Source organism: Leptosomus discolor, chromosome 1, assembly GCF_034619465.1.
Source record: "Leptosomus discolor isolate bLepDis1 chromosome 1, bLepDis1.hap2, whole genome shotgun sequence".
NCBI classification, from domain to species: domain Eukaryota; kingdom Metazoa; phylum Chordata; class Aves; order Leptosomiformes; family Leptosomidae; genus Leptosomus; species Leptosomus discolor.
This window is the reverse complement of record NC_141391.1, coordinates 18003202-18025516: the sequence shown is the minus strand read 5'-3', so window position 1 is coordinate 18025516 and position 22315 is coordinate 18003202. Positions and strand designations below refer to the sequence as shown.

The 22315-nt window shown below is 44.0% G+C and overlaps 1 protein-coding gene across 1 annotated transcript; it reads right to left on the bottom strand.

The window, feature by feature from the left end:
* Positions 1-10553: 10553 nt before the first annotated feature.
* Positions 10554-18499, bottom strand: RAB39A (RAB39A, member RAS oncogene family). Its single transcript, XM_086481784.1, has 2 exons — positions 18177-18499; positions 10554-10980 (listed from the first exon to the last, which is right to left on the bottom strand). Exons 1-2 carry the CDS (start codon positions 18497-18499, stop codon positions 10554-10556), a joined length of 750 nt encoding a protein of 249 aa, XP_086337910.1.
* Positions 18500-22315: the final 3816 nt, after the last annotated feature.

Sequence of the window (22315 nt, the reverse complement as noted above, 5' to 3'; positions counted from 1 at the left end):
TGTCTCCAAAGAAGGAGAATCCACCACCTCTCTGGGCAGCCTGTTCCAGTGCTCTGTCACCCTCACGGTGAAAAAGTTTTTCCTTATGTTAATGTAGAACCTCCTGTGCTCCAGCTTGCACCCGTTGCCCCTTGTCCTGTCATTGGCCATCACCGAGAAGAGCCTGGTTCCATCCTCCTGACACTCGCCCTTTCCATATTTATAAACATTAATGAGATCACCCCTCAGTCTCCTCTTCTCCAAGCTAAAGAGACCCAGCTCCCTCAGCCTTTCATCATAAGGGAGAAGTTCCACCCCCTTCATCATCTTTGTGGCTCTGTGCTGGACTCTTTCAAGCAGTTCCCTGTCCTTCTTGAACTGAAGGGTCCAGAACTGGACACACTATTCCAGATGGGGTCTCACCAGGGCAGAGGAGAGGGGGAGGAGAACCTCTCTCGACCTACTGACTGCACCCCTTCTAATACACCCCAGGATGCCATTGGCCTTCTTGGCCACGAGGGCACATTGCTGGCTCATGGCCATCCTGCTGTCCACCAGAACCCCCAGGTCCCTTTCCCCTACGCTACTCTCTAACAGCTCAGTCCCCAACCTGTACTGGTCCATGGGGTTGTTCTTTCCCAGATGCAAGACTCTACACTTGCCCTTGTTGTATTTCATTACATTTCTCCCCGCCCAGCTCTCCAGCCTGTCCAGGTCTCTCTGAAGGGCAGCACAGCCTTCTGGTGTGTCAGCCGCTCCTCCCAGTTCTGTGTCATCAGCAAAACCACTTTCAGCTTTTATTTACAGAAAATTGAGGTTTATTTTTCTATTAAAATGTTTAGCCTTCATCTAAAATGTGTCTTGAAGAAAATTTCAGCGAGGTTAGGAAACCTGAGGGTTGGTGCCATCCGTTCAGGCCACCCTGCTGGGGTGTAGGGGAGGGATGCAACTTGAAGATAAATTCGTATTGTAGATGATAGGGTCCCTGAGGTGTTAGAAAAGCTGTGAGAACACATTCAACAAATCTGTACACCACGGAAGTTTTGATAATGCTGACTAAATATGGCCTTATTACCTTAATAAATTAAGACAGCCATACTAAGGCCTTCTCTGAAGTGAGAAGTAAAAAGGAGGTACTGAATAATTTCCTGTTTTGACAAAGTTTCCAGCTTCTGAATGCTTCAACTAGCCTATAATTTTTTCTTTATTGTTACTATATATTGTGCATTCCATACTATAAATATTCAAGTGTACAGTGTTCATTGCACATACAATGCATGCAGTTATATAGTTGTATGTATAGTATATAGTTATGCAATATAGAGCTAATTGTATGACGAACTGTCCATTGCATAGATATTCTGCAACGGTGCTGAAGTTACGAGGCCTCCAGCAGGGTCAGTAAAAGGTTGCGTTGTGTATTTGTGTGTCAGCCCCCTGCTCCACAGTCTGTGTATCACTTTAGAGGTATGTCAGTACCAGAGAAGCTGAGGCAAATATTCTATAGACTGTGATATGGAGGCAGTCACTTCTGGGAGCCGCTATTCCATGAACTGATTAATCCTCTTTTCCCCAAACACTTTTGAAATGGGATTGTTTCCAGTTATTTGATATTTTTGTTCTTTTAAAATGCTTTATTTTTTTTAATATATGCTTGCTATTAATGCCACAATTCAGCAATGTTTTCAAACTGCTTTTGAGAAATAATTCGGACATCATTCAGCCAGAAAATATACTAACTACAGAGAATTGTGATTCTGTGATTCTGTGACTCTCTGAACTTCATCTCAGTTCCCTGTGATGCAAAGCTTAAGAGTACAAAACCACAACGCAAATCATTAGAATGTTATAATGTCAAATTTTTCTTAGGCAGCATTTAAGCTAAGTGAAGTTGGGCTGTGTTTTAACATGATATGGTTTGAAATGATGGATTTCTCTGTATTTGTACTTCTCATGCAAACCTGCCAAATGTTGCCACAAAAGCGTAAGAGTGCCCAGGACGCAGCACGTGCCTTTCACGGTCCTGTCTGTTCTAAGTATCCTCTAAGCACCCAGTAGCCATTGCTGTAGCATTCGTGGGGTTGGCCTGGAAGGGTCAGAAGTGAAAGTACTAGGTACAAAAGGTCTTCCATCCTGCCCAAATACGCTCTTGTGCAGTAGTTACAAGTTGTGCTAGACAAGGAATAAAGAGAACTTGAACACCTGAGAAGCAGTGGTACTTTTTACTGATATTACATACTGACTGTAATTTTTTCTGAAGATCTGGGCATTAATTTTCTGGGAAGTTTCATGAGCCTCAAGGTTTTGTGGTATTTTAGAACCACTTCAGGGTGCTTTGACAGTACACAGTGTTATATAATCTTGTTTTATTTGCTTTAATTCTATTGCAAATGGATTATTACTAAATGCTGATGGTAATGAAGGTATTAATTATTGATTAGCATATGGTACTACATTAGCCTACAGTTTGATATCCTTTGCATGGATTATAAAAGACAGAGTGAATGACACTTAATCGCAAAGCTGTCCATGGGTTCAAAGTGATTTGCAAGCAACAGCTCATCAAGATTTGGATGATCAGTGAAATTAATACGGTGCATAATATCCTAGATGTCTCAGAGTGAATTGATTCCAGGTGCAAAGCTATTGGCTTTGAACGAGTTGCATCAGCGGGAAATAAGTGCTGCTGTGTTCATGGAATCATGGACTCATGGAATGGTTTGGGCTGGAAGGGACCTTAAGGATCATGGGACAAATAAGATGCACGTAGTTTCTTCTAATCTTCACTTAGTCCATGATGGAAAAAAGCATTTGATGGTTGATTAGTCAGTTCTAGTCTCCTCTCCAATCAAACTAGCTATGTTCGGTAGGGGTACTAAAACTCATGCTTGTTCCTTTGGTGAGAAAGTCTCGTTTATCACTGCTGTGGACAGCCACAACCACCCTATGCGCAGACCATGCCATGCGTCTCTGAAGACAGTGCTTTTACAGGGCAAGGACACATGGACACCTGCCTGCAGCTGAGAAAGAAGCATCATCAGTGACCAAACTTTTGACATGAAACAACTTGTTTCTGTTCCAGCAAGAAAGCAAACCCCTTTATTTCTGATGTTCACTATCTGGGCTTCGTGTCACCCTTGCAGTTAATAACAATAGCATTCTGGAGAAATTGCCTGTGTGTGGTGTGGGAGTAAAGATTACTGTTGCTTTCACTTATTGTTTAAGATTTTCTATCTTAGCATCACCAGAACTGCCTATCCTGTGCATCTCAGGATGACTCGTTTGTTCTTATGCCAACATTGTCCTCTAGCTTAAATAACTTTTCTCTCCCTGATGTTTATTCTTCTCTGATGTATTTTTAGACAGCAGTGCTATTCCCTCACAGTTTCCTTGCTGGAAAACTTTGCCCTTTTTGCCCTGAGTTACGCTGAGGATGCTGTGGGGTGGTGCAGAGTGCTTGTTTGCAGGCAGAACCTGGCGGGGGGGGGGGGGGCGAGGGGGCGGGGTGCTGAGGCCAAATTCCTCTCGGGACGTGGGGAAGCACGTGGCGTGTGTTAGGCAAAATGTGGCCATTGTTCCATGCCCAGGCACAGAGCTGCAGAGAACCGCTGCAGGGAATTACATCTGATCTAATTTTTCCTCTCCTAGCCTTTTTTGGACAGCTAGAAATTTACTGTGCCCTTCACTCTGTGTATTCAGGGAGTTATGGTTGGTCTGTGAAGCGCGGTAGAGTGAAAGAGGATACAACAGGAAAAATTACCATTTCATGTGCTGCTTTTCTGACACTTGTTCACACATGCAGCACTTTTTCAGTGCTCAGTAAGCTTTGACTCTCTTTTCTTTTGAAAGTTTCTCTGAGAATCAGACTGTTTTCTGCAGAGAACTGGGCAGAGAAAAAAACCCAATAAAATGAACAGCGTTACTGTGAATTTCAGTGGTCTGACTGACCGGAATTGAGACTTATATCTTTTAAATTTAAATCCTGGCATACCTTGCTCTTTTAATGCATATAACACCGGCTATATGTCAGGGAAATGAGAAAAATGATCTGCACACAGGATGCTTTTTCCCTTGAATAATAAGTAGTAATTATTTTAAAACAGCAATTTAGTATAAATTGTGACTAAACAGCTAAGCTATTTTCTTGGCATTGAAAACTTAACCAAAATGGACAATTCTCAAAAGTGCTGCAGAGCAGTGCCAGTACTGCAAAGTTTTTATTACTAAGATTATGACCAAAATATTTTCCACAATTCCTCCCCTCAGCATTTGTACCATAATACTTAGCAACTACCACTAACATATTAAACGATCGCCCTGCTCACTGCCAGACCTTAGTGCCAAATATGGTTTCTCGCAGTCCCTTCCAGCAAAGAAACCACGCAGGGGAGAAGGTGGAAGGGGAAGATTCCAATGTAGATGTAGTGCTGGCATCAAGTTATACCCAACTGTTCCTCTGGGGCGGCTGTCCCACAGAATTATCTGATCCTTAGGGAGCCGCCGGAGCTGCGGAGTCCATAGCCTGTGTCTCTGTGATGACTACCGGTCCTTGGCGCTTTCTGTCATCCAACAAGTCCCATAACAGTGATGGAAATTTCCGTAGGGTCTTAAGGGCTCTGGCAGTGGTTAATCTCACTGCATCCCCCTTCACAGTGCAGGGATGGAAGAAGGGATCTGTGTCTTCCTTTCCATCATTATCTTATGCATTCATTTCCCTGGTGACTGAGGTTATTGCTACAGGAGGCTCAGTCTGTCCCTCTACAATTTTCATGGAGCAGGAAAAATCAGTTTGCACACAAGCAGATTTGAAACCCCAACAATGAGGAATCACAGTAATTGAACTACAGCTGAAACTTCAGCTCATTTACCTAAGCATTGATTTTATTCACAATGCAGAGAATTTCTTCTTGTCACTTCTACTCTTACATTTCTGTAGAAACTCTTTAGCTGCAAGGTGGGCCCTTAGCAGCCTGTGAAGGTAATCAGGGTTATTCTTAGTCTGAGCTGCTATTGTAGCCTGTGAGGATGCTGAAGGTTGGTGACAGCTGGTTTACAGCGCTGCTCCCATGGAGGAGTAGTCTCTCAGCAGATTACACATCAAGCATCCATCCCCAAGTAGCTCAGGCCTAGCCTAAAAAGTGACTTTCTCTGAGAAATGGATTAAATACTTTCAAAGATGGTGATCCATTCTAGCAGCTCAGGATTGGGATTTTGGATTCCTCAGTTTGAGTTTAAACGAAGATTTACCTCCCCCTACATAAAGAGCCTGTTACTCCCCATTCCTGTCCGGCCTCTGTGGGCGATGAGCAGTCATGGGAGGAGTTGCCATGCAAGTGCTGTGGTGGTGTTGGCTGCCACACAACTGTCCCCCGTCTCCCCAGGGGTAAAAAGCCCACAGTGTCTATATTATATTTTTGGGGATTTGTGCTATCAAGCTATTTTCCTGGATGCATTTTAGCCCTGTGTTTGCTGTTCCACTGCTTGCTTGTGGGAGCAGCAACTCCATGAAGAAAAACAATTGCTCTGTGGAGTCCTGTAGCTATAAAGCCAGCTCTTCCACGTCAGAAGTGCTGCTTAGCAAAATATTTTGGGGTTTGCAGAACCAACTTCGTTTTCTTCACATGTATGCTACACTCCCACTAATTAAGTATTATGCAAAGCAAATTGTCTTCAGGAACCTGTACAACTTCATAGTCTTTATATTATGCTCAACTGGCACGTCTTCAATTGCATGACTTTCATCAGATTTGCACACTCATTGAAATGTGATAAACAATTCTGCCATGCTTAAAAGTAAAATTCAGCTTTTCCACAGCTGTATTCACTTTGCAGAGGAGCAAATATTGCTGAGTAAAACGACAGTGTATGTAGGTAGTCGGTTTTCAGAAGATAACCTCACAGAACGTAGCATTAAACCCAGACATTGTATTACTGCTAGGAATGAGCTGGAAAGTAAGTATATATGCATTCATGAGCTACAGTAATTTTTTTTGTCTGAGGATCAGACAGATGAATTTTGGTTGAATTCTTGTAGTTTGAAATACATTCAATGACACCATTATTATTCTTAAGAAACCTAGGCATCATAGGTGCTACTGCATACAGTTAAGTACTAGAGCAAAGGATCATTACACAAAGGCTTGGACTTTATTTTTTAGAATCTATTTTGTTGTTCAGTCCTATCCATCAGGCTTTTTAAAGAGATTTATATTTTACTGATTCCTCTTTTAGAATTTTAATTTCATTTACTTATTTAAAAGATTGTCTTTGGACTGAGAAATGAGCAATGCAGATGTTTCCTATTGACAATTGTGTTTTGCTCTTTAACGATTTCTTAAACAGTTCAGCATGTTTGTGGTATGGGTCCATGCCCACGTAGAGAATAAACCCTCAGCCCTCCTTCTTCCTCTCCAAGGCTGAATAAAGGCTGCTGAGATTGCTATGCCAGCTCTGGGTGAAAGGCAAGGGTGGAGACTTGGAGAAGTTGATGTCATGTGCTGGGGTCTACAGCTGGGGGAAAAATGCTCTCCCTGGGTGTTAATTATGTAAAAACAGGGCGATGAAGCATGTATTCTATAAGGGAGGTGAAACCCCGAGACCAAAATACCTGTGAGCACAGTGCATCCACCTATCATAGAATCATAGAGTCACAGAATGTTTTGGGTCAGAAGGGACCTGAAAGACCATCTAGTTCCAACCCCCCTGCCATGGGCAGGGACACCTTCCACCAGACCAGGTTGCTCAAAGCCCCATCCAGCCTGGCCTTGAACACTGTCAGGGAGGGGGCAGCCACAGCTTCTCTGGGCAGCCTGTGCCAGTGTCTCACCACCTTCACATGGAAAAATTTCTTCCTAATACCTGATCTAAATCTCCCCTCTTTCAGTTTGAAACCATTACCCCTCGTCCTATCACTGCACTCCCTGACAAAGAGTCCCTCCCCACCTTTCCTGTAGGCCCCCTTCAAGCACAGAAAGGCTGCTAGAAAGTCTCCCTGAGCCTTCTCTTCTATCTTTGCTTTAGGTTAGGCAACTTGGGTACCAGGAATGGTTTGGTTATGGCAGAAGGGATCTTTGCACAGAGCAACTGGAGTGTACTTGGGTGCTCAGTCAAGCCTGTATTATTTTGTGTGAGCACAGGATAGTCACCAGCTTGAAGCTAGATTGAAAAGTCTATTCCACAGTGAAGGCATAAATGAACAGTATGAACGTACGCTACCGCAATGTTTTTTGCTTGCTTGGTTCCTAGGGGGTGCGGCCAGGTTCTACTTCTTACACAGGACAGATGCAATTATAAGCAAGCCCAAATATCTGAAGAATTCATGTGTAAAATATTTAAATGACTAGAGGAATATATTTATTCTTCTTTATCAAACTTAAAATAAAAGCAATGAAAGGTTAAAGATTTTAGGAGTCCAAACCAGTACTTTATATTCATTCATTTGCCAGGCCTATGAATCCAAATACAAACTGTTCACTATTTCAACAGGTTTTTCTTTTTCCTAACTGGGATTTACCAAACGTTAATTTACCAAGTTGCGATGTTTTCATATTAATATAATGTCTACTTATTAATTTGGCTGTCAAATGAGATTTATCTAATTTCTGTAATTTTTTGAAATTTCATTCCTGTATCAATATTTGTCCTTTCTTGGGGGGGGGAAAGAATATGCATACACTGAACTATAATCTGTTCCACAGCCTATTCAAGCTGTTACTTACATACTGTACTGCAAAGCATCTGAAAACAAAATTACATATTTCAGCAAATCATCTATTTATCAGACATTTCTATTAACTGCAAGTGTGTAGTGAGAAGGTACAGTAGTGGTTTAATATATCATCAAGATAGACAATGTTTGAATGTACATGTTAATCTACATTTTTAGGAATTACAAATAAGACACCAGTGTGCACAGTACTTTAAAATGCAGTGAACTTCTCTTCTAGTTGCATTGACAATACCAGTTCCTTACACAGTTGAATCTGGTTAAAAGTTCTATCCCCAGTGTAACAAATGTGACACTGCAGGTACAACATTGACAGCAGAGATCATTAAGGCTCTGTTTGGATGATTGTTTATTTCTCTGTGCATACCTCCCCTCCACTCCCCTCTTCGCCTAGTCCCTTCCCTCCCTACACACCCGACTTTTTTCATACAGAACAAAAAGCTCATTGGCTCCAGAGTATTCAGGAAGAAAAGTTTAAGGTAAAAGATTTTAACATGAAAGTAACAAAACGTGTAATGAAATGTAGATTCATAGTAATAGCAATACCCGGTACTTATAAAGCTGTATTAATATTTTAATTATTTCTTTTTGGTATGGCAGAACAAACCAGTCTCCACAACCCATGGTGCTAGACGCTCTACAACAGATCGCACACAGAGAAAAGAGTCTAGACTGAAGATCATACAGTCAGATTTGGTCTCAGCAGTCTTTGTGAATTTGAGGAAGAACCATCATCTCCGTTTCTGAGATACAGGTGGTGAGGCACAGAAAACATAAATGCCTTGCTCAGAAACACACAGTGAACCAGTGATAGACTTTGGGTCTGTTGACTCACCAGCCACCGACTTATTCCTTGGCCCATTCTGTCCTCTTAAACAACTAAGAGAAGATCTGAGATGCACAACATGGGCCTAGTATCATAGGGGAATCCATGTCAAATGCACACAGCCTGATTCTGCACTACCTTTTGGCATCTGTAGTCATGTTTACTTAGTAAAGAGGGCCTAAAATGCCCTCAAATCAAAATTGATTTGGTGTAAACGACTAACATATGTAGTGTAACAGAGAATCAGGCTCATAGCAATTTGTGGCATGCTGAGACTACAATTAACTAACTGTTTTAATTGCTAATGAATTAAGGCTGATTCCTGTTTATATTAAGGCCTCTGTATCCTTCTATGACAGCGTAACTGTGCCTTAGTGCAAGTGACACTCAGGCTATTGAAGAAATTAACCTTTCAGTTCCCTTTGAAGTCAATAATTTTAGTGGCCCTAAACAAATAAAATAACTGGAACCAAACAACCTGTCTCTATACTATGGAACATTTACAAAAGAATTGTAAAAGAACCTAAAAGCAACTTGAGGGAAAACTGATTATATGTTTGTTGAAAAAAAAAAGTTAGATTAGATGGACTTGTTGCCTGGCTTGAAAATGGAGAATTGTAACATGATAACACACCTTTATATGCAGATAATTGGCTTGACGTTTGGTGGTTATGAGTATGCCCAGATAAATTGTAGATGCTTATCAACTCTGGAGATCAAGTCATCCTGATATACTACTACAGTAAAATAGAAAGAGACATATTTGGTATTTAAGTGCTAGACATACAGGGCATAGTTTGCATAAAGCTAGTGTGTGTTATATTCAGAGGAGTAGGAAGATGACCTCAAGCTCAGTAAAATGCTACATGATCACAGATTTCTCCTATTATTATTGTTATTAAAAGCTATTATGTGTTGCTTTCTTAGAATAGGGGTTCTCCAACTTTGCTCTCTGTAGCCGAGCATTATTTTAGAAATTCTCTCCTCTCCAAACACTCAATTCATAACAGTCTTGGTTTTAAAACCTTCTTTTTTTAGACAACAGTTTAACATTTGCTGGCTGAGAATAAAACAAACCTTGCTCTATTCAAATATAAGGCCTGGGTCTGCATGGGTCGCAGCACTTTTTAACTTATTCTTACTTTTAGTTAGAAGTAGTTATTTTTTTAAAGCTAATATGGAATTTGTTCGTGTAAATTAACATAATTCCCTAGGCATCAGTCTGGCTATGAAAATCATCCAGCTGAGGATCCAGCCACCGAAATGTAACTCCAGTGGTCAGGAAATCTGCTTTGTATGCAAGTCAAATAACAGCTGGATCATAGGTGACGTTACGTTTAGTTTCATTGGCAATTCAGAAAATACTTAATAATAAATTTCATTACTTCTATTCCCCATTTTCATATACAAATAAATCATCTTTTCTAAGACATTCTTTTTCTTTAGTAAGGCTTATATTCATAGTTGTATCAAAAGTGTTTGCTATTGGAGCAATCTTTCAGCTTGCTTTCTTTAGAGTTATCTTTATTATGAAATTCTACAGCATTCTAAATTTCAATGGTCATTTGCAGCCCTGCACTTGAGTAAAGAATCACATTTAAAAAGTGTAAGTTACAATATTTTCATGTCCAAAACTAAGGCAGGATGAACAAAAGTAATGAGCTCACCTGATCCTCACTAGGCAAGGCTTGATTTTAAACAGTATTCAAAACACAAAGCCCAAGAGAGGATGTTGTCACAACGATTATTGCGCTTTCTCAGTGTCTTGCTACAGGATTAGTTTTTCCTTTAGCAATATATAATTTCTTTTCCTAAAGACCACACAAAGTTATTGTACTCTGAAAAGAAAAAAAGCACTTAAAGTTTTATGACGTTGTGACCTAGACAGAAGGATACAAAACCAAATTACCGTTCTGTGATTCAGCTATGTCATGATCTAATATTGTTTCAAAATTATTATGCTGTTATTTAGGTTGGCATCATCTCCTGAAGACCCGATGTGCTCTTTGGCATGCTACAAACTCAGCAGATGCACTGTCTTCTGGGCTTTACAGCTTCTTCTGACGAATGTACAACATTTGGAACAAAGCCACTCTTGACACCTTCCCATCCATCTTGTATTGAGATTTCTCCTTTTTTTACAAGTTCATAGATGTCTCGTGTAAGAATTGTAAAGGACTCTTCAACATTTGTGGCATCTTTTGCTGAAGTTTCTATATATTTCATACCACATTCAGATGACAGTTTTTCAGCTTCTTCTCTCGTAACCTCACGCTGTGACACTAAGTCACATTTATGTCCTACTAACAGGAACACAATCTGAAAGGGCTGCACATGCATTTTTGCTTCTTGTAGCCAGTCCTTCACATGCTCAAAAGATCGTCGGTTTGTGATGTCAAAGACCAGTAAGCCACCCACAGAATTGCGATAATAAGAGCGTGTTATTGATCTGTGAAGAGAAAAAAAAAAGGAAAATTAAAATACATTTTCACTTTAATCATAAATAGATGACTTTCCCATGTGGTAATGTGGTTTTATCTACTGTAAGTTTTATGAAATACCTTTGCTTTTTTAAAACTAATTTGAATTTATCAATTCACCTTCTCAACACAAAAATGTTTCTTTTTCACTTTTTTTCTGACATTCAGAAGTCACTTTCTAAACATTCTTGAAGCCAACATCTCTAGTGTGAATTCTGAAGCTGAATTATCCTGCAAAGTACTCTTTATTAGTGAACTGTGGCACACGTTCACAGAATAAAATATATATATTTATTTGTCAAATACTTGTTGGTGTTAAAGTCCAAGTCCTTTTGTTTTATACAAACATGCACTTTACTGTGTTCCAGTCAATTATTTCAAACTGAAATATGTAGGCAGATGTCGAGAAACCTGGAGCCTAAGCTTCCCAATGTACAGGCATACCCTTTTGTATTCCTTGCAGAAAAACTCTTTGGTAGTGAAGTTCGTAGAGATAATCGTAATTCTTTGTGCTTGCAGAAGTCAACAGGTAACAGACTAAGAAAGGGAACTCCCTAAAGAAAATTGTCCAAAAGTAGCTGAGGTGGGCAAACACACCTTCTTACAGCATTGGCAAAGGAACACTTCTACCTCCAGCATCTCTCTCACACAGAGGTTCAAAAGCTCTTTATAATTGCATTTACTCTTCTTTGGCATGAGATTTCCAGGACTGGCAACAGATATTTTCTACTTTTGAGCCCTCTACTTTCTAGAGCATTCACTGGAAGGAATTTTGGAAGAAGGAAACCCTTCCTCTGGTTGAAAAGGTTTTTCATACGCCCTAGAAGAAGAAAAATGCTTGTTAGAACGTAGAGAGAGAGAGAGATACAGGGACACAAAAAAAATATTCTAATTCTCTAATCATGAGCAATAGGGGACGATGGAGAAGGTGAAAGGAGATATTTTAAAGGAAGTGGCAGCCTACCAAGGAGTGGATGCAAGCGCTTGTTATTACCATGAATATATAGCTAGTGTATATAGAAGTGTTCTCCAACTGAAATGAGATGCACAGTCTCTATTAACAGTCCTAATTTGAAATTATAATTTAGCCAAGAATTAATTTCATTTTATCTTATGACCATGAAGAGGATGCAGCCTCAAAACTTTTGGAATCAGGATGAACTGTACACCGTAACCTCTCTTTCCATAAGAGTAGCTCCCTCTGATTTTCAGTTCATTGCATTTCACATAGTGTTTTATAACAGTTCGAACATAGAGGTATAATTAGCAGCAGTAGTTGTATTACAGATAGGTAAGTGCACAGCTAGATAAGGCTTAGGTTTCTTGGCATATCTAAATTCATTTAGCCACTGCAAACAGCATTTGAAATGGTTTTATTTAGATAACGGGGAGGGATTGTTCGTCCTAATGTTTAGAAAGCTCTTTCCTACGTTCAAGAGCCCATGGAGTGCCTCTCTGAACAGCTCGAATGTGAAGAAAATACGATCTTACCCTCAGATTAATTCAAATAGCCTGGAGATGAAAAATGATACATGGTTTTGCAAAATTATTTAAGACTATAAATGAGGTGTGTCATGTTTTGTAGAGTATTAAATAAAGGTGCCACAAAGATCCGTTTCAGGTTTTCTTAAGCATTTTTTTGCTGCAGAGCAGTTGCAAACAGAAATGAGCACATTAAAATAATTCAAGTGGTTCTAGAAAAAAAAGAAGTGGGTGACAAAAATGGGATTCGACTTGGAAGCTGATACAACCTATTTTCATTTTTAAAAACCCCCTTCAAAACAGTTATGCCAAAGAAATGCATTAGCCAGCGAAGAAAGAAAGTTAGTATTGAAAATCAGTGCACTGTCCGCCCACCGTTTCGGTACAGAATGATGTTATACATGTGTCTGTGAACTCGAGTACTGAGAAACAGCCCCCCACATGATACTGCGTGCTTAAGCACAGCAGTCAGCACCCTCACCTGTTGTAACTCACTTCTGCAGAGATACGCTAACTTACAGTAGCTGATGATCTAAGACAGTGCATTTAATTACGTGTACGTATTGCCTGTAACGGAGGTGATTAAAAAGCATCTGTAACTTTGGGCTGTACATCACAAAACCGGGGTGAATATACAGGAGAGACAGCCGTCGTTTTTTCTATCTTTTTGGTATGTATAATTTGAAATTAATTTTCTCAATACCAAACAAAGTTTGATATACTAGAGAGGCTTTGGAAAATAGTAACAAAAGAAAAAAGTAACACAAAAAGTTTTAAAGACACATATGATACCATGTTACATGATTGTCTAACATCTGAGAAAAGGATGACATTTGTTAAAATGTGGTCTACAAATAGTGGAATAGTTTTACTATTAAGGTAAGTTATTATTTGCAGTTATATTTTGAAAGAAAGTGACCTGTCACCAGTTCCTCATCCTGACTTGAAAAACTTGCAGGTTTGATGTAGTCCGACTTATTCATAAAGTTCAAATTTCCATTTGTCAAATTATCCCTATGCAGATCCTAAATTCCTGTTGAAATGATGGCCTCTCCTGTAAACTCTGGTTCAGCTGACTAACGTCATTAAACTAGCATTATGGATGGGAACGTGTTACTTGCAGCACCATGATTAATCTCCTGTGGCCAAGGAGGGAGAGGGGAGTACTTCCTTTAGTAGAGGGAAAGCCTTAAGTTAGAGACAGGGTGGGATTATGGTGAAAAAGTAATGGCCGAAGAGCAGCCTTTCTTCTAAAACTGGGGAGACAGCAACGGAGCCTGCCTTCTCCTTCCAGGAGTCTGTTCAGAAGACATGCTGGTTGGAAGTGGGAAGCAGAAATCCATTCAGATTTAGAATCTGGCAAATCTGCCCTTGACTTTGAATGAAAGGAGGACTGAATGCTTAAATCTATCCCTGCATCTGTCTTTATTCACGTGTCTTCTCTCTCTGCCTAAACACTTTGGTTTTCTTCTATTCCTTTGTGCCCAGTACTTCCTTCCTGCCTCCTCTCAGCTTCTCTTTCACAGCAGACTCTGAACCCTTCTTTAAGTGACAGCTAATGGAAGTGCCCAAACCAACGGGTCTGCCTGGGCCTTGGTTCCAGGCGCAAGCTAGTATTTCAGGAGGGAGTGTGCCTGCTTCCCACCGCTACACCAAATGGAAGAAAACAACCCTCCTACCCGAGAGAGGTGACTGTAACCCCTTGGTGACCTGACCAGAGGCCTACGTGGCTGTGCAGCTCCTCTGTCAGGATGGAGTGTGCCTGTCACACCAGCCTCTGGTGATGGGTGTGCTACAGCCTCCAGTCGGGCCACACTAAATAGGTGAACTATTACACCACCTTTGTCTGAGAGTTACAAAAACTGATGTTAAGCATTATTGAAAAGGTAATTCTTATTTTCTCCCCCACCTCATATAAATACATAGCGATTCCAAAGCTCTTTATCTATGCTGTTGTTAAATATGGACTGTCCTGGCACCCTCAAGACCATCCTAAATTTTTATTTTCAGAAAGAATACTTGTATGAATAACATTTTTGCTTTTTTTCATATAATGCTTGGCATTTGTAAGAAATGAATGGTAAATGCAGACAAAGGCTTGAAGAAGAACAGTTTTTCCCTATTAGAACACACTAAAAAGGTAAGACTGCACTAAGTATTAAAAGGGAACCACGACACTTTGCTGTTGAATGCTGCAAGGTTCCTCCAGATGGTTCCGTATTTGAAATTGCTGGAGGTGAGACAGCACCTCAAGAAGCTATAAATTGTGATGTACAGTAATGACACGTTAGAACGTTTTTCCAAGGAGTTACTTTGAAGTCTTTAGTTTTAATTGGGAGTATTTGTTAAATGCAGATCCTAAATTCTTTTGTAAATTATGACTTCCCATGTAGAGTATGTGTTTGTTCTGCTAATTCATTCTGCCTAAACTACCATTACGGAAGGGGAAAATACTGTCTAGAACAGAAGCAATTCTCTTCGCTTAATCTAAGTATGAGGTTCAAGATCTAAGACCCTAATTAATACTCTCAAGAAAAGATGATGGCCATTGAACAATTGTTTCTGAAAACAAACGAGAAGATGTATTTATGACATGAGACTATGGCTTTAGGGTGACTTTAAATCAGTGCCAGTGTTTCTTTCTCATTATGATCTTACTGATCTTTACCAGAACTGAACTTTCACTAAAAGCTTTATCTAATTTTGAAGACTTATTTTTATACTATGACTGAAGAGTACATCGTAAGGGTAATAATTTTGAAATTACATATTGCTTACTCAAAAAGAAGAATAAGGATAGTGTTTTATTTTCAAGTCATGTGTTAGAAACAGAATGTATCTAACATCATGGCTTACTAAAAAGTGGGTTAATATAATTGAGGCATCCCCGCAATATTTTGCCCCTACATTCTTGAAATGAACTCTCAGTCTCAGCAGCACTACCAAGCACTTTATAGACTTGCAAGTTTTATGATTTAAATATATTGTTGGATTTAAATACAGGAAAATTAAACAAACAAACATAAAAATCACAGCAAAGTAGATGATGTGAAACACAGCCAAAGCAGCCGATTGCTCTAAATGACAACTAATCTCAAGACAGAAAGAAACTGTGGGTGTACTCCTCATTTACCTTAATCTGCGTTACGGACCCGAGTCTGTAGGTTCTTGTTCTAGCAAGGTGTTAAAGTCATTGATTATGTGGTTGTGGTCTGTATGGCACCTAGCACAGTGGCAGATTCTGCTTAGTGATGCCTTGCTGATGTCAGAGGAAATATAGTTGGTAAGTGCTCTGTCTGAGCTCAAAATAAGTCAACTGACAGCACCAGCGTCTGCAGGTTGCTCACCCTTCTTGTGGAAGCGGTGAGAATTACTTTATTTGAGAAGTAATGCAAACAGTGCATATTAACGATGATTTCTAAGACCATGCATGAAATCCAGTTCAAATACAGCAGCATCAATGAATTAGACACATGTAAGAATTTCTCCAAAACAATTTCTCCAAGAAAATAAGTGCCCTCTTTCAAGAGAGGGTGGTGGCTGGTGTGTCACACCTTACTTTTCCCCTGGGAATGTCCCTAATGCCTGGGACCAAAAGAAAGGGGTCATTATGCAGCCAGTAGTTTGCCCTGCACACAGGGAACTCCCCAGGGAGCTTTAAAGCCAGGTTTTACCTCTTCTAAAGCCCCAATGCAAGTGAACCAGAGTAGATTTGGAATCAGAACTGCAAACTGCTTGGCGTTCTACAAAATTAACATTAGTTCTTGGAAGAGTTAGTTCCTCCCCAAGACCATCTTCGCTTGTGATCTGTGGTCTTCTCCGTCAGCAGAGAACAGAATGTGCAAGATTTTAACCTGTGGTGTGTAAATTGGTAAAATGTTTATAATTTCCTTGAGACTATACAATAAAGGCTATGATATTTGGGCCACCAACTAGCAGGAAACTCTTAGCAGGAAACTCTTAGCAGAAAACCAAAAAAATGTTTAAAACGACTTCCTTGAGTTTTTATCTTCTGGGTATTAGGATAAACACAGATGTATACTAATGGTAAATTTAAAAGCAACTGACTGCATGACTCATCACTGTATATCCCCTGAGCATTCCCGGGTTACAGGACGGCTAACATTTGATTTAAAATGCATGCAAAACTCTGCATTTGCATTCCTTTCAGTCAACTGCCTTGTCATTGGCCATCCCGCCTCTTTGTCAGCAAATTCAAAATAAAGAGACTATACATTCTTAGTCACTTGTTTACAAGTATTTTACTTGTAGAAAGCACAAGGAGGGTGAAAAATGCTACAAGCTTGCTATTATCACTGTTCATTTCTCTGCTAACCATTCAGAGGCCTGCCTGCACAATACATATGAAGTTGTGACTCATGCCACCCCAGAAGAGTTTTTGTTGTTTCACTCTAATGTTTGTTACTGAAAAGAAAAGGGTTGGTGGTGTCCCCTGGTAAGACAGGGAAATCCCACCTGAGCTGAGTGCGAGGATCTGCACAACCGTTGCAGCGGAAGGCAGGGAACATAAAAGAATCGATTCTGGCCCGTGAAGAGACCCATTTCAACCCTCTTGCCAGCATCCCAGTAACAAGTGTGTGGGTCAGGTACCACATAGACGGGCTACGCATCAGCCTCCCACCTGAGTTCATACTCCAAGTACAAACTAAAATCCACACACAACTTGCCTCAAGCGGCAAGCACCACAGGTACATCACAGCCACAAGAGTGAGTGAATCGTAGTACCGGTTTCTATGTTGGGGGGTGACTGTGACTTTTTTGGGGCAGGAAAAGAGGTAATTTTGCTACCTGATTGCGACAGGAAGGAGAAAGGAGAGGATTCAGTGCTCACTGCAGCATTTGAACTCATTTAGCTACGCTATAAATTACAGAGGTATTAGCGAAGGCTCCTGGCAACCACCAGTGCAGAGCAGGTGCCGAAGGCAGATAAACCCTAACGAGGGACCGTAGCTGGCTGCCCGTAGCCGGCTGCCCGGCGGCTTTCGCGCTGCCAAGGCTGCACTGGCGCTCGCAGTGCTGCTGTGCTGGAGGGAGGAAGGGCAGGGAGGCGGCCTGGCCTCTCCAGATCGCATGGGAGGGAGAGTTACAGCAGAGGGAAATACTGCAGGGGAAGATGAGTTCGGAGGCGATGACAAAGTAAGAAATGTGGAGTGAAGCCGGGGCCTCCTGCTGCAAAGAAGGAAAAAAATGCAGAGGAGGGACGGCTACCCTCAGTCCAGGACTTCAGGGCAAAATGGGGGAGGGAAGGGGAAACAGGGCAAGGCCACTTGTTACCCCCTAGTGTGAGCTGGAAGGGGAGGGGCAGCTGTTCGCCGGTGGGCGTGAAGGGAAAGGGTGGGGGAGGAGGAAGCTCCTGCGGGGGAATTGGTGGGCAGTGGGGTGAGAAGGGATGGTGGGCCACGGGGCTGAGGGCACCGGTAGGCAATGGGGTGGTGAGGCTGGATGGCAATGGGGCGGAGTGCTGTTTAGGGCACAGCAGCCGGGTGGGTGCAGTGAGATACACTGGGGGGGGAAGGCAAAGCCCTGGGGGCAGGAGATGTGTCGGACGATGAGGCTGCGGTGCCGGGAGGGCGGCGGGGGCCGGGGCTGTGGGGCGGGGGGGGCCCGGCAGGTTTGGGGGGCGGACGGGAGGCGGTGGGGGCGAAGACCCCTGGTCCTGTACCTGAACCGCTCCTGCCCCGCCGTGTCCCAGAGCTGCAGCTTGACCCTCTTGCCGGGCTCGATCTCCACCAGCCGGGAGAAGAAGTCCACCCCCACGGTGGGGTCGGAGTGCAGCGGCCCCGGGAAGCGGCCCTCGGTGAAGCGGTGTAAGAGGCAGGACTTGCCCACGGTGGAGTCGCCCAGCACGATCAGCCGGAACTGGTAGATCCAAATCGCCGCGTCCATGGCGGCGCCGGCCTGGCCCGGCTCCGCCTTGGGGCTCTTCCTGGGGCTCCTGCGCGGCCGGTGCCTGCACCGCGCTCCGATCGCCCCAACGCCCGGCATCGGCGCAGCGGGCGGGCGGCGGCGGGGGGTGCGCGGGGCCCGGGGAGCGGCTCCCGCGGGTGCAGGACCGGGCCCCCGTGCCGGCCGCGCCGGGCAGGGCGGCGACGGCGGCGGGCGGAGGCCGGGTCCCCCCGCCCCGCTCCCGGGGCGCCGGGCCGGGCCGCCGGTGGCTGTTGCCCGGGCGGGGCGGGGCGGGGCGGGGCGGGCGGCGCCCGCGGGCGCTGTCCCTTCAGCACCGCGCGGCCCCGCTCCCGCCGCCGGCCCCAGCCCTCGGGCGCCGGCCCCAGCCCTCGGGCCCCGGCTCCGCGCCCCCGCCCCGGCTGCCCCCGGCCCTCCCGCCGCCGGGTGGGCGCTGGGCCCCGCCTCTCCCTCCCGCTCTGCGGTGGCGCGGCCGAGCCGCCCGCCGGGGCCTCCCACCGCGCCGTCATGTGCGCGGCGAGGCGGGCCCGCCCCCGCGGCGGGCGGGCTCTGCGGGGCGGGGGGCGACGGCACCGGCGGCCGCCCGCCCGCCGTCGCGCTGCGGCGGGGGCGCTGCGTGGCGGGTACAGCCCGTGCCCGGGGTCCAGCTCACCCAGCGGAGCAGCTCCTGCCGTGAGCAACAAGTGTAGGGGTGCAGCAGGAGAAGGGGGGTGCTCGGACCGGGGGACACACACACGACCCAGGCCGGCCTGGGTGAGAGTGAACTGGGCTGTTGAAGCGTGAGATTTGCAAAGAAAAGCGGGAGCAGAAAGGAGACAGCTGAAAGGAAGCTGCCCGGTGGGGTGGGAGCCTGCAGGGGCTGCCCGCAGGAGGGCGGGCTGTGAGAGAGACAGACCGACAAGTAGGGTAACAAGTGGTAAAGTTGGGCTGGGCAAGTGGAGGAAGGGAAAAGGAGAGTTAGGGATCTAGATACTCCCTGACAGCACCGTGCAAACTGTCTTGAGAAAGGGCATAATGCTGGAAATGACAGGAACAGACACTCTTAATTTCCCGTGGAACAAACTGCATGTATTGGGCCTTTGTGAAAGTACCTTTACCTACGGTAACAGAGCAATTCTGCCAGTAGGTGATGCCCGCCGGAGAAACTGCTTTGCCTCTCTGGGATCTTCAGCTCAGTATCATGTTATGAGAAATCTGCTGAGCAATAGATTCCTCACTCAGATTTCCTTTAAAGTCTCAGAACCACATGGGATGACAAACACTAACAGTCCTCAGGTGGCTGGTAAAGGCATTAGAGCCAAATAAGAAATCCCAGAGCTTCTGGCAAACAGAATTGCACTAGCTTCTTCTGCAGATTGGGCTGGGGTGAGGGAGCCGGGGGCAGGCAGCCTGAGGACTGAGCAGAGCAGGCTGGGTGAGCTGGGCAGGAGATTGCTGCTGGCAGAAGGTCAACAGCAAGTGGATACTCATATGAATGGGCACTTTGATAGTGAAAGGGACAGGGAGAGGAGATGGGTGACATTTTTTTTCACACAGCTTGCTGTTTTCCTCTGTTAACATCAGGCACAGATGCAGCTAAAACCCTAACTGCCTGTTCTGGTTAGGGGCATATCTGAAACCACGTTTACTTCGGAACTCTGTGGGGCAGTTTGTTACTACGAGTATTCTCGTTGCCTCAGTCTGGTTTTGTTACTCCAATGTGTTACGTGGTCACCAGTATGACTAATGTTTCCCCCATAGGCTTGGGTAGACCTTGCCGCTCCACAGCGTGGATGAGTGAGACCAAGGGCACCTTGGCCCCTCACCTGACCAAGGGCAGGGGGAAGTCAGAAGAGGGGTTGCATGCGCCGCTCGGGAGATCACGTCCTCCAGCCCCAGAATGAGTCTCACTGGGATGTGCAAGCGTGGCTGGTCCTGGGAGACTTGGCCCGATGATCCCAGCTTCCTGCAGAGACTCGGCCTGGCAGCCCAGAATCTATAAAAGGCACAGCCAGGAGTGGGCAGAGGGACTTATCTTGCTGTGCACGCTGAGCTGAAGCTGCAGGATGCTGCCTGCTCCAAGAATCTGGATTCTCCAGGGACCTTTTGGGCTGGTCAGTCAGTCCCCAGGACTTAGTGATTGTGTGTCTGTGTGTGCCTCTGAGTGTGTTTCCTTCTGAACCCTGCACATTTCTCCCCTCTACTTTCACCAACTGTTCTTGTAAAAAATAAATTGAACATAGCTTGTACTTGACTAGTTGCTCCTTTAAGTAACAATTAAAATAAACCAATGTTAACTCAGATAAATGAACCTTCAGAAGGGTAAAACCAGTCCAGTTCTTGCAGTTCTATGTGGGACATGATTACAGGTGATTCCTAGGGATCTTTTCTAAGTGTTCTGACAAAAGTGGCCCTTAGATACAAGACATACTTGCATGTGAAACAGAGATGTGAGGTATGTCATATTGGTAGCTCTGATACTTGCCGAATGTGAATAAGGTGAAATTTTAATTGGACTTTGCTCATTGTATAATACCTAGATCCTGCATGGACTGCCACCCTGGCTAACATCCATAGGTCTTCAAAGCCTCAAGTATGTGCTCTCTAGCTTAGATGCACAGCAGGTTGCTGTCCGTTGCACATCTGGGCTCGAAGAACCTCACACTAATGAGTTACACAGCTCATTTCATTCCCAACAAGTGAGTGGTCAATTTGCCTGTGGCATTTACAGCTGAGCTAAAAATGTTTGCAAATATTTTCAGGCTTCCAGAGCCTGGTCTGTCTAGCCAAGCTTCTCATTGTAGAAAGACAGTGGTGTATGAATTCACATATATCCACAGCACAACCTTATACCTTCATTTGGGACCTTTTGAGTGTCATATGTTAAATGCTACCCAGGGAACCTGCATTTGTCGTGTCTGCTGTGGAGTGGGCGAGTTGGGTGGATTTCATCTCGCTGTCATTCAGTTTTTCTCAGTGTACCAGTGAGTACAGAGGCCCTGACAGCACATAGTCCATCACAAAGATCTCTGACCAGCAGTCAGAAGCAGCGATCAAAAATGGGTACGCTTTGAGGAGCTGGAATGGTCTCACGGTTTGAGGCTGGGCCGGCCACTAACAAATGACAGACGCTCTCTACTAACCCCTCTCCCCTCCCAAAAGGGAAAAGGAGAGAGAACAAGGGAGAGAGACTTTACGGTTTGGAAAAGAAAACTAAAACAGCTTTAATGGAACAATAACAATAAAAGAAAATATAATAATAAGAATAAGGAAAAAATGAAATATATACAGTATGTACAAATATATACAAAACCAATACTGAACCCAACTCCCCCCCCACCCTGATGACAATACGTCACCACCACACCGCAGGGCTGGCACTGGGGCAGTCCCAGGCTGGACTCGGCAGCAGACAGGGATGGGATACAGGAGCTGGACTCAGGCACTGGATTCAGGGATGCACGGATCAGTCCTCCTCAGATGTCGGCCATCGAAGAAAAGCGAAGGGGAGCGAAGGGCCGAGACCCTCGTGATCTCTCAGCTTTATACTGAATATGACGTCTATGGGATGGAATACTCTGTTGGTCAGGTTTGGGTCACCTGTCCAGTTCGCTCCTCCCTGTAGGTGCGACCCTTTTCACTCCTGGCACCCCAACACGCAGTACAAGGTTTAGCAGTGACCTTGGTTGCCATAAGAACAAGTATAAGCAAGGGCCTCTCTGCATACCATTCCTTGGTACGAACTATAAACATCAGGCCTTATCACTGCTAGGAGCAGTCACTGTCTGGAAAAACAGGCTGCTGTTTCAGAAAGTGCTGGTAGTTAGAGGAGACTTAACTGAAAAGTTAAAGCACTAAAACAGAATTAGTTCTGATTTAGCCCAAACCAGGACAAATGGTTAAAGCAGAGAGGTTAAA

What these genes read in the sequence shown, in the direction of transcription:
- RAB39A (XM_086481784.1), bottom strand. Translation starts at nt 18,499, where the DNA reads ATGCCGGGCGTTGGGGCGATCGGAGCGCGGTGCAGGCACCGGCCGCGC. An exon ending in GCGGGGCAGGAGCGGTTCAG is followed by an intron (nt 10,981 to 18,176) that starts GTACAGGACCAG and finishes TTCTCTTCACAG; the next exon opens with ATCAATAACACGCTCTTATT.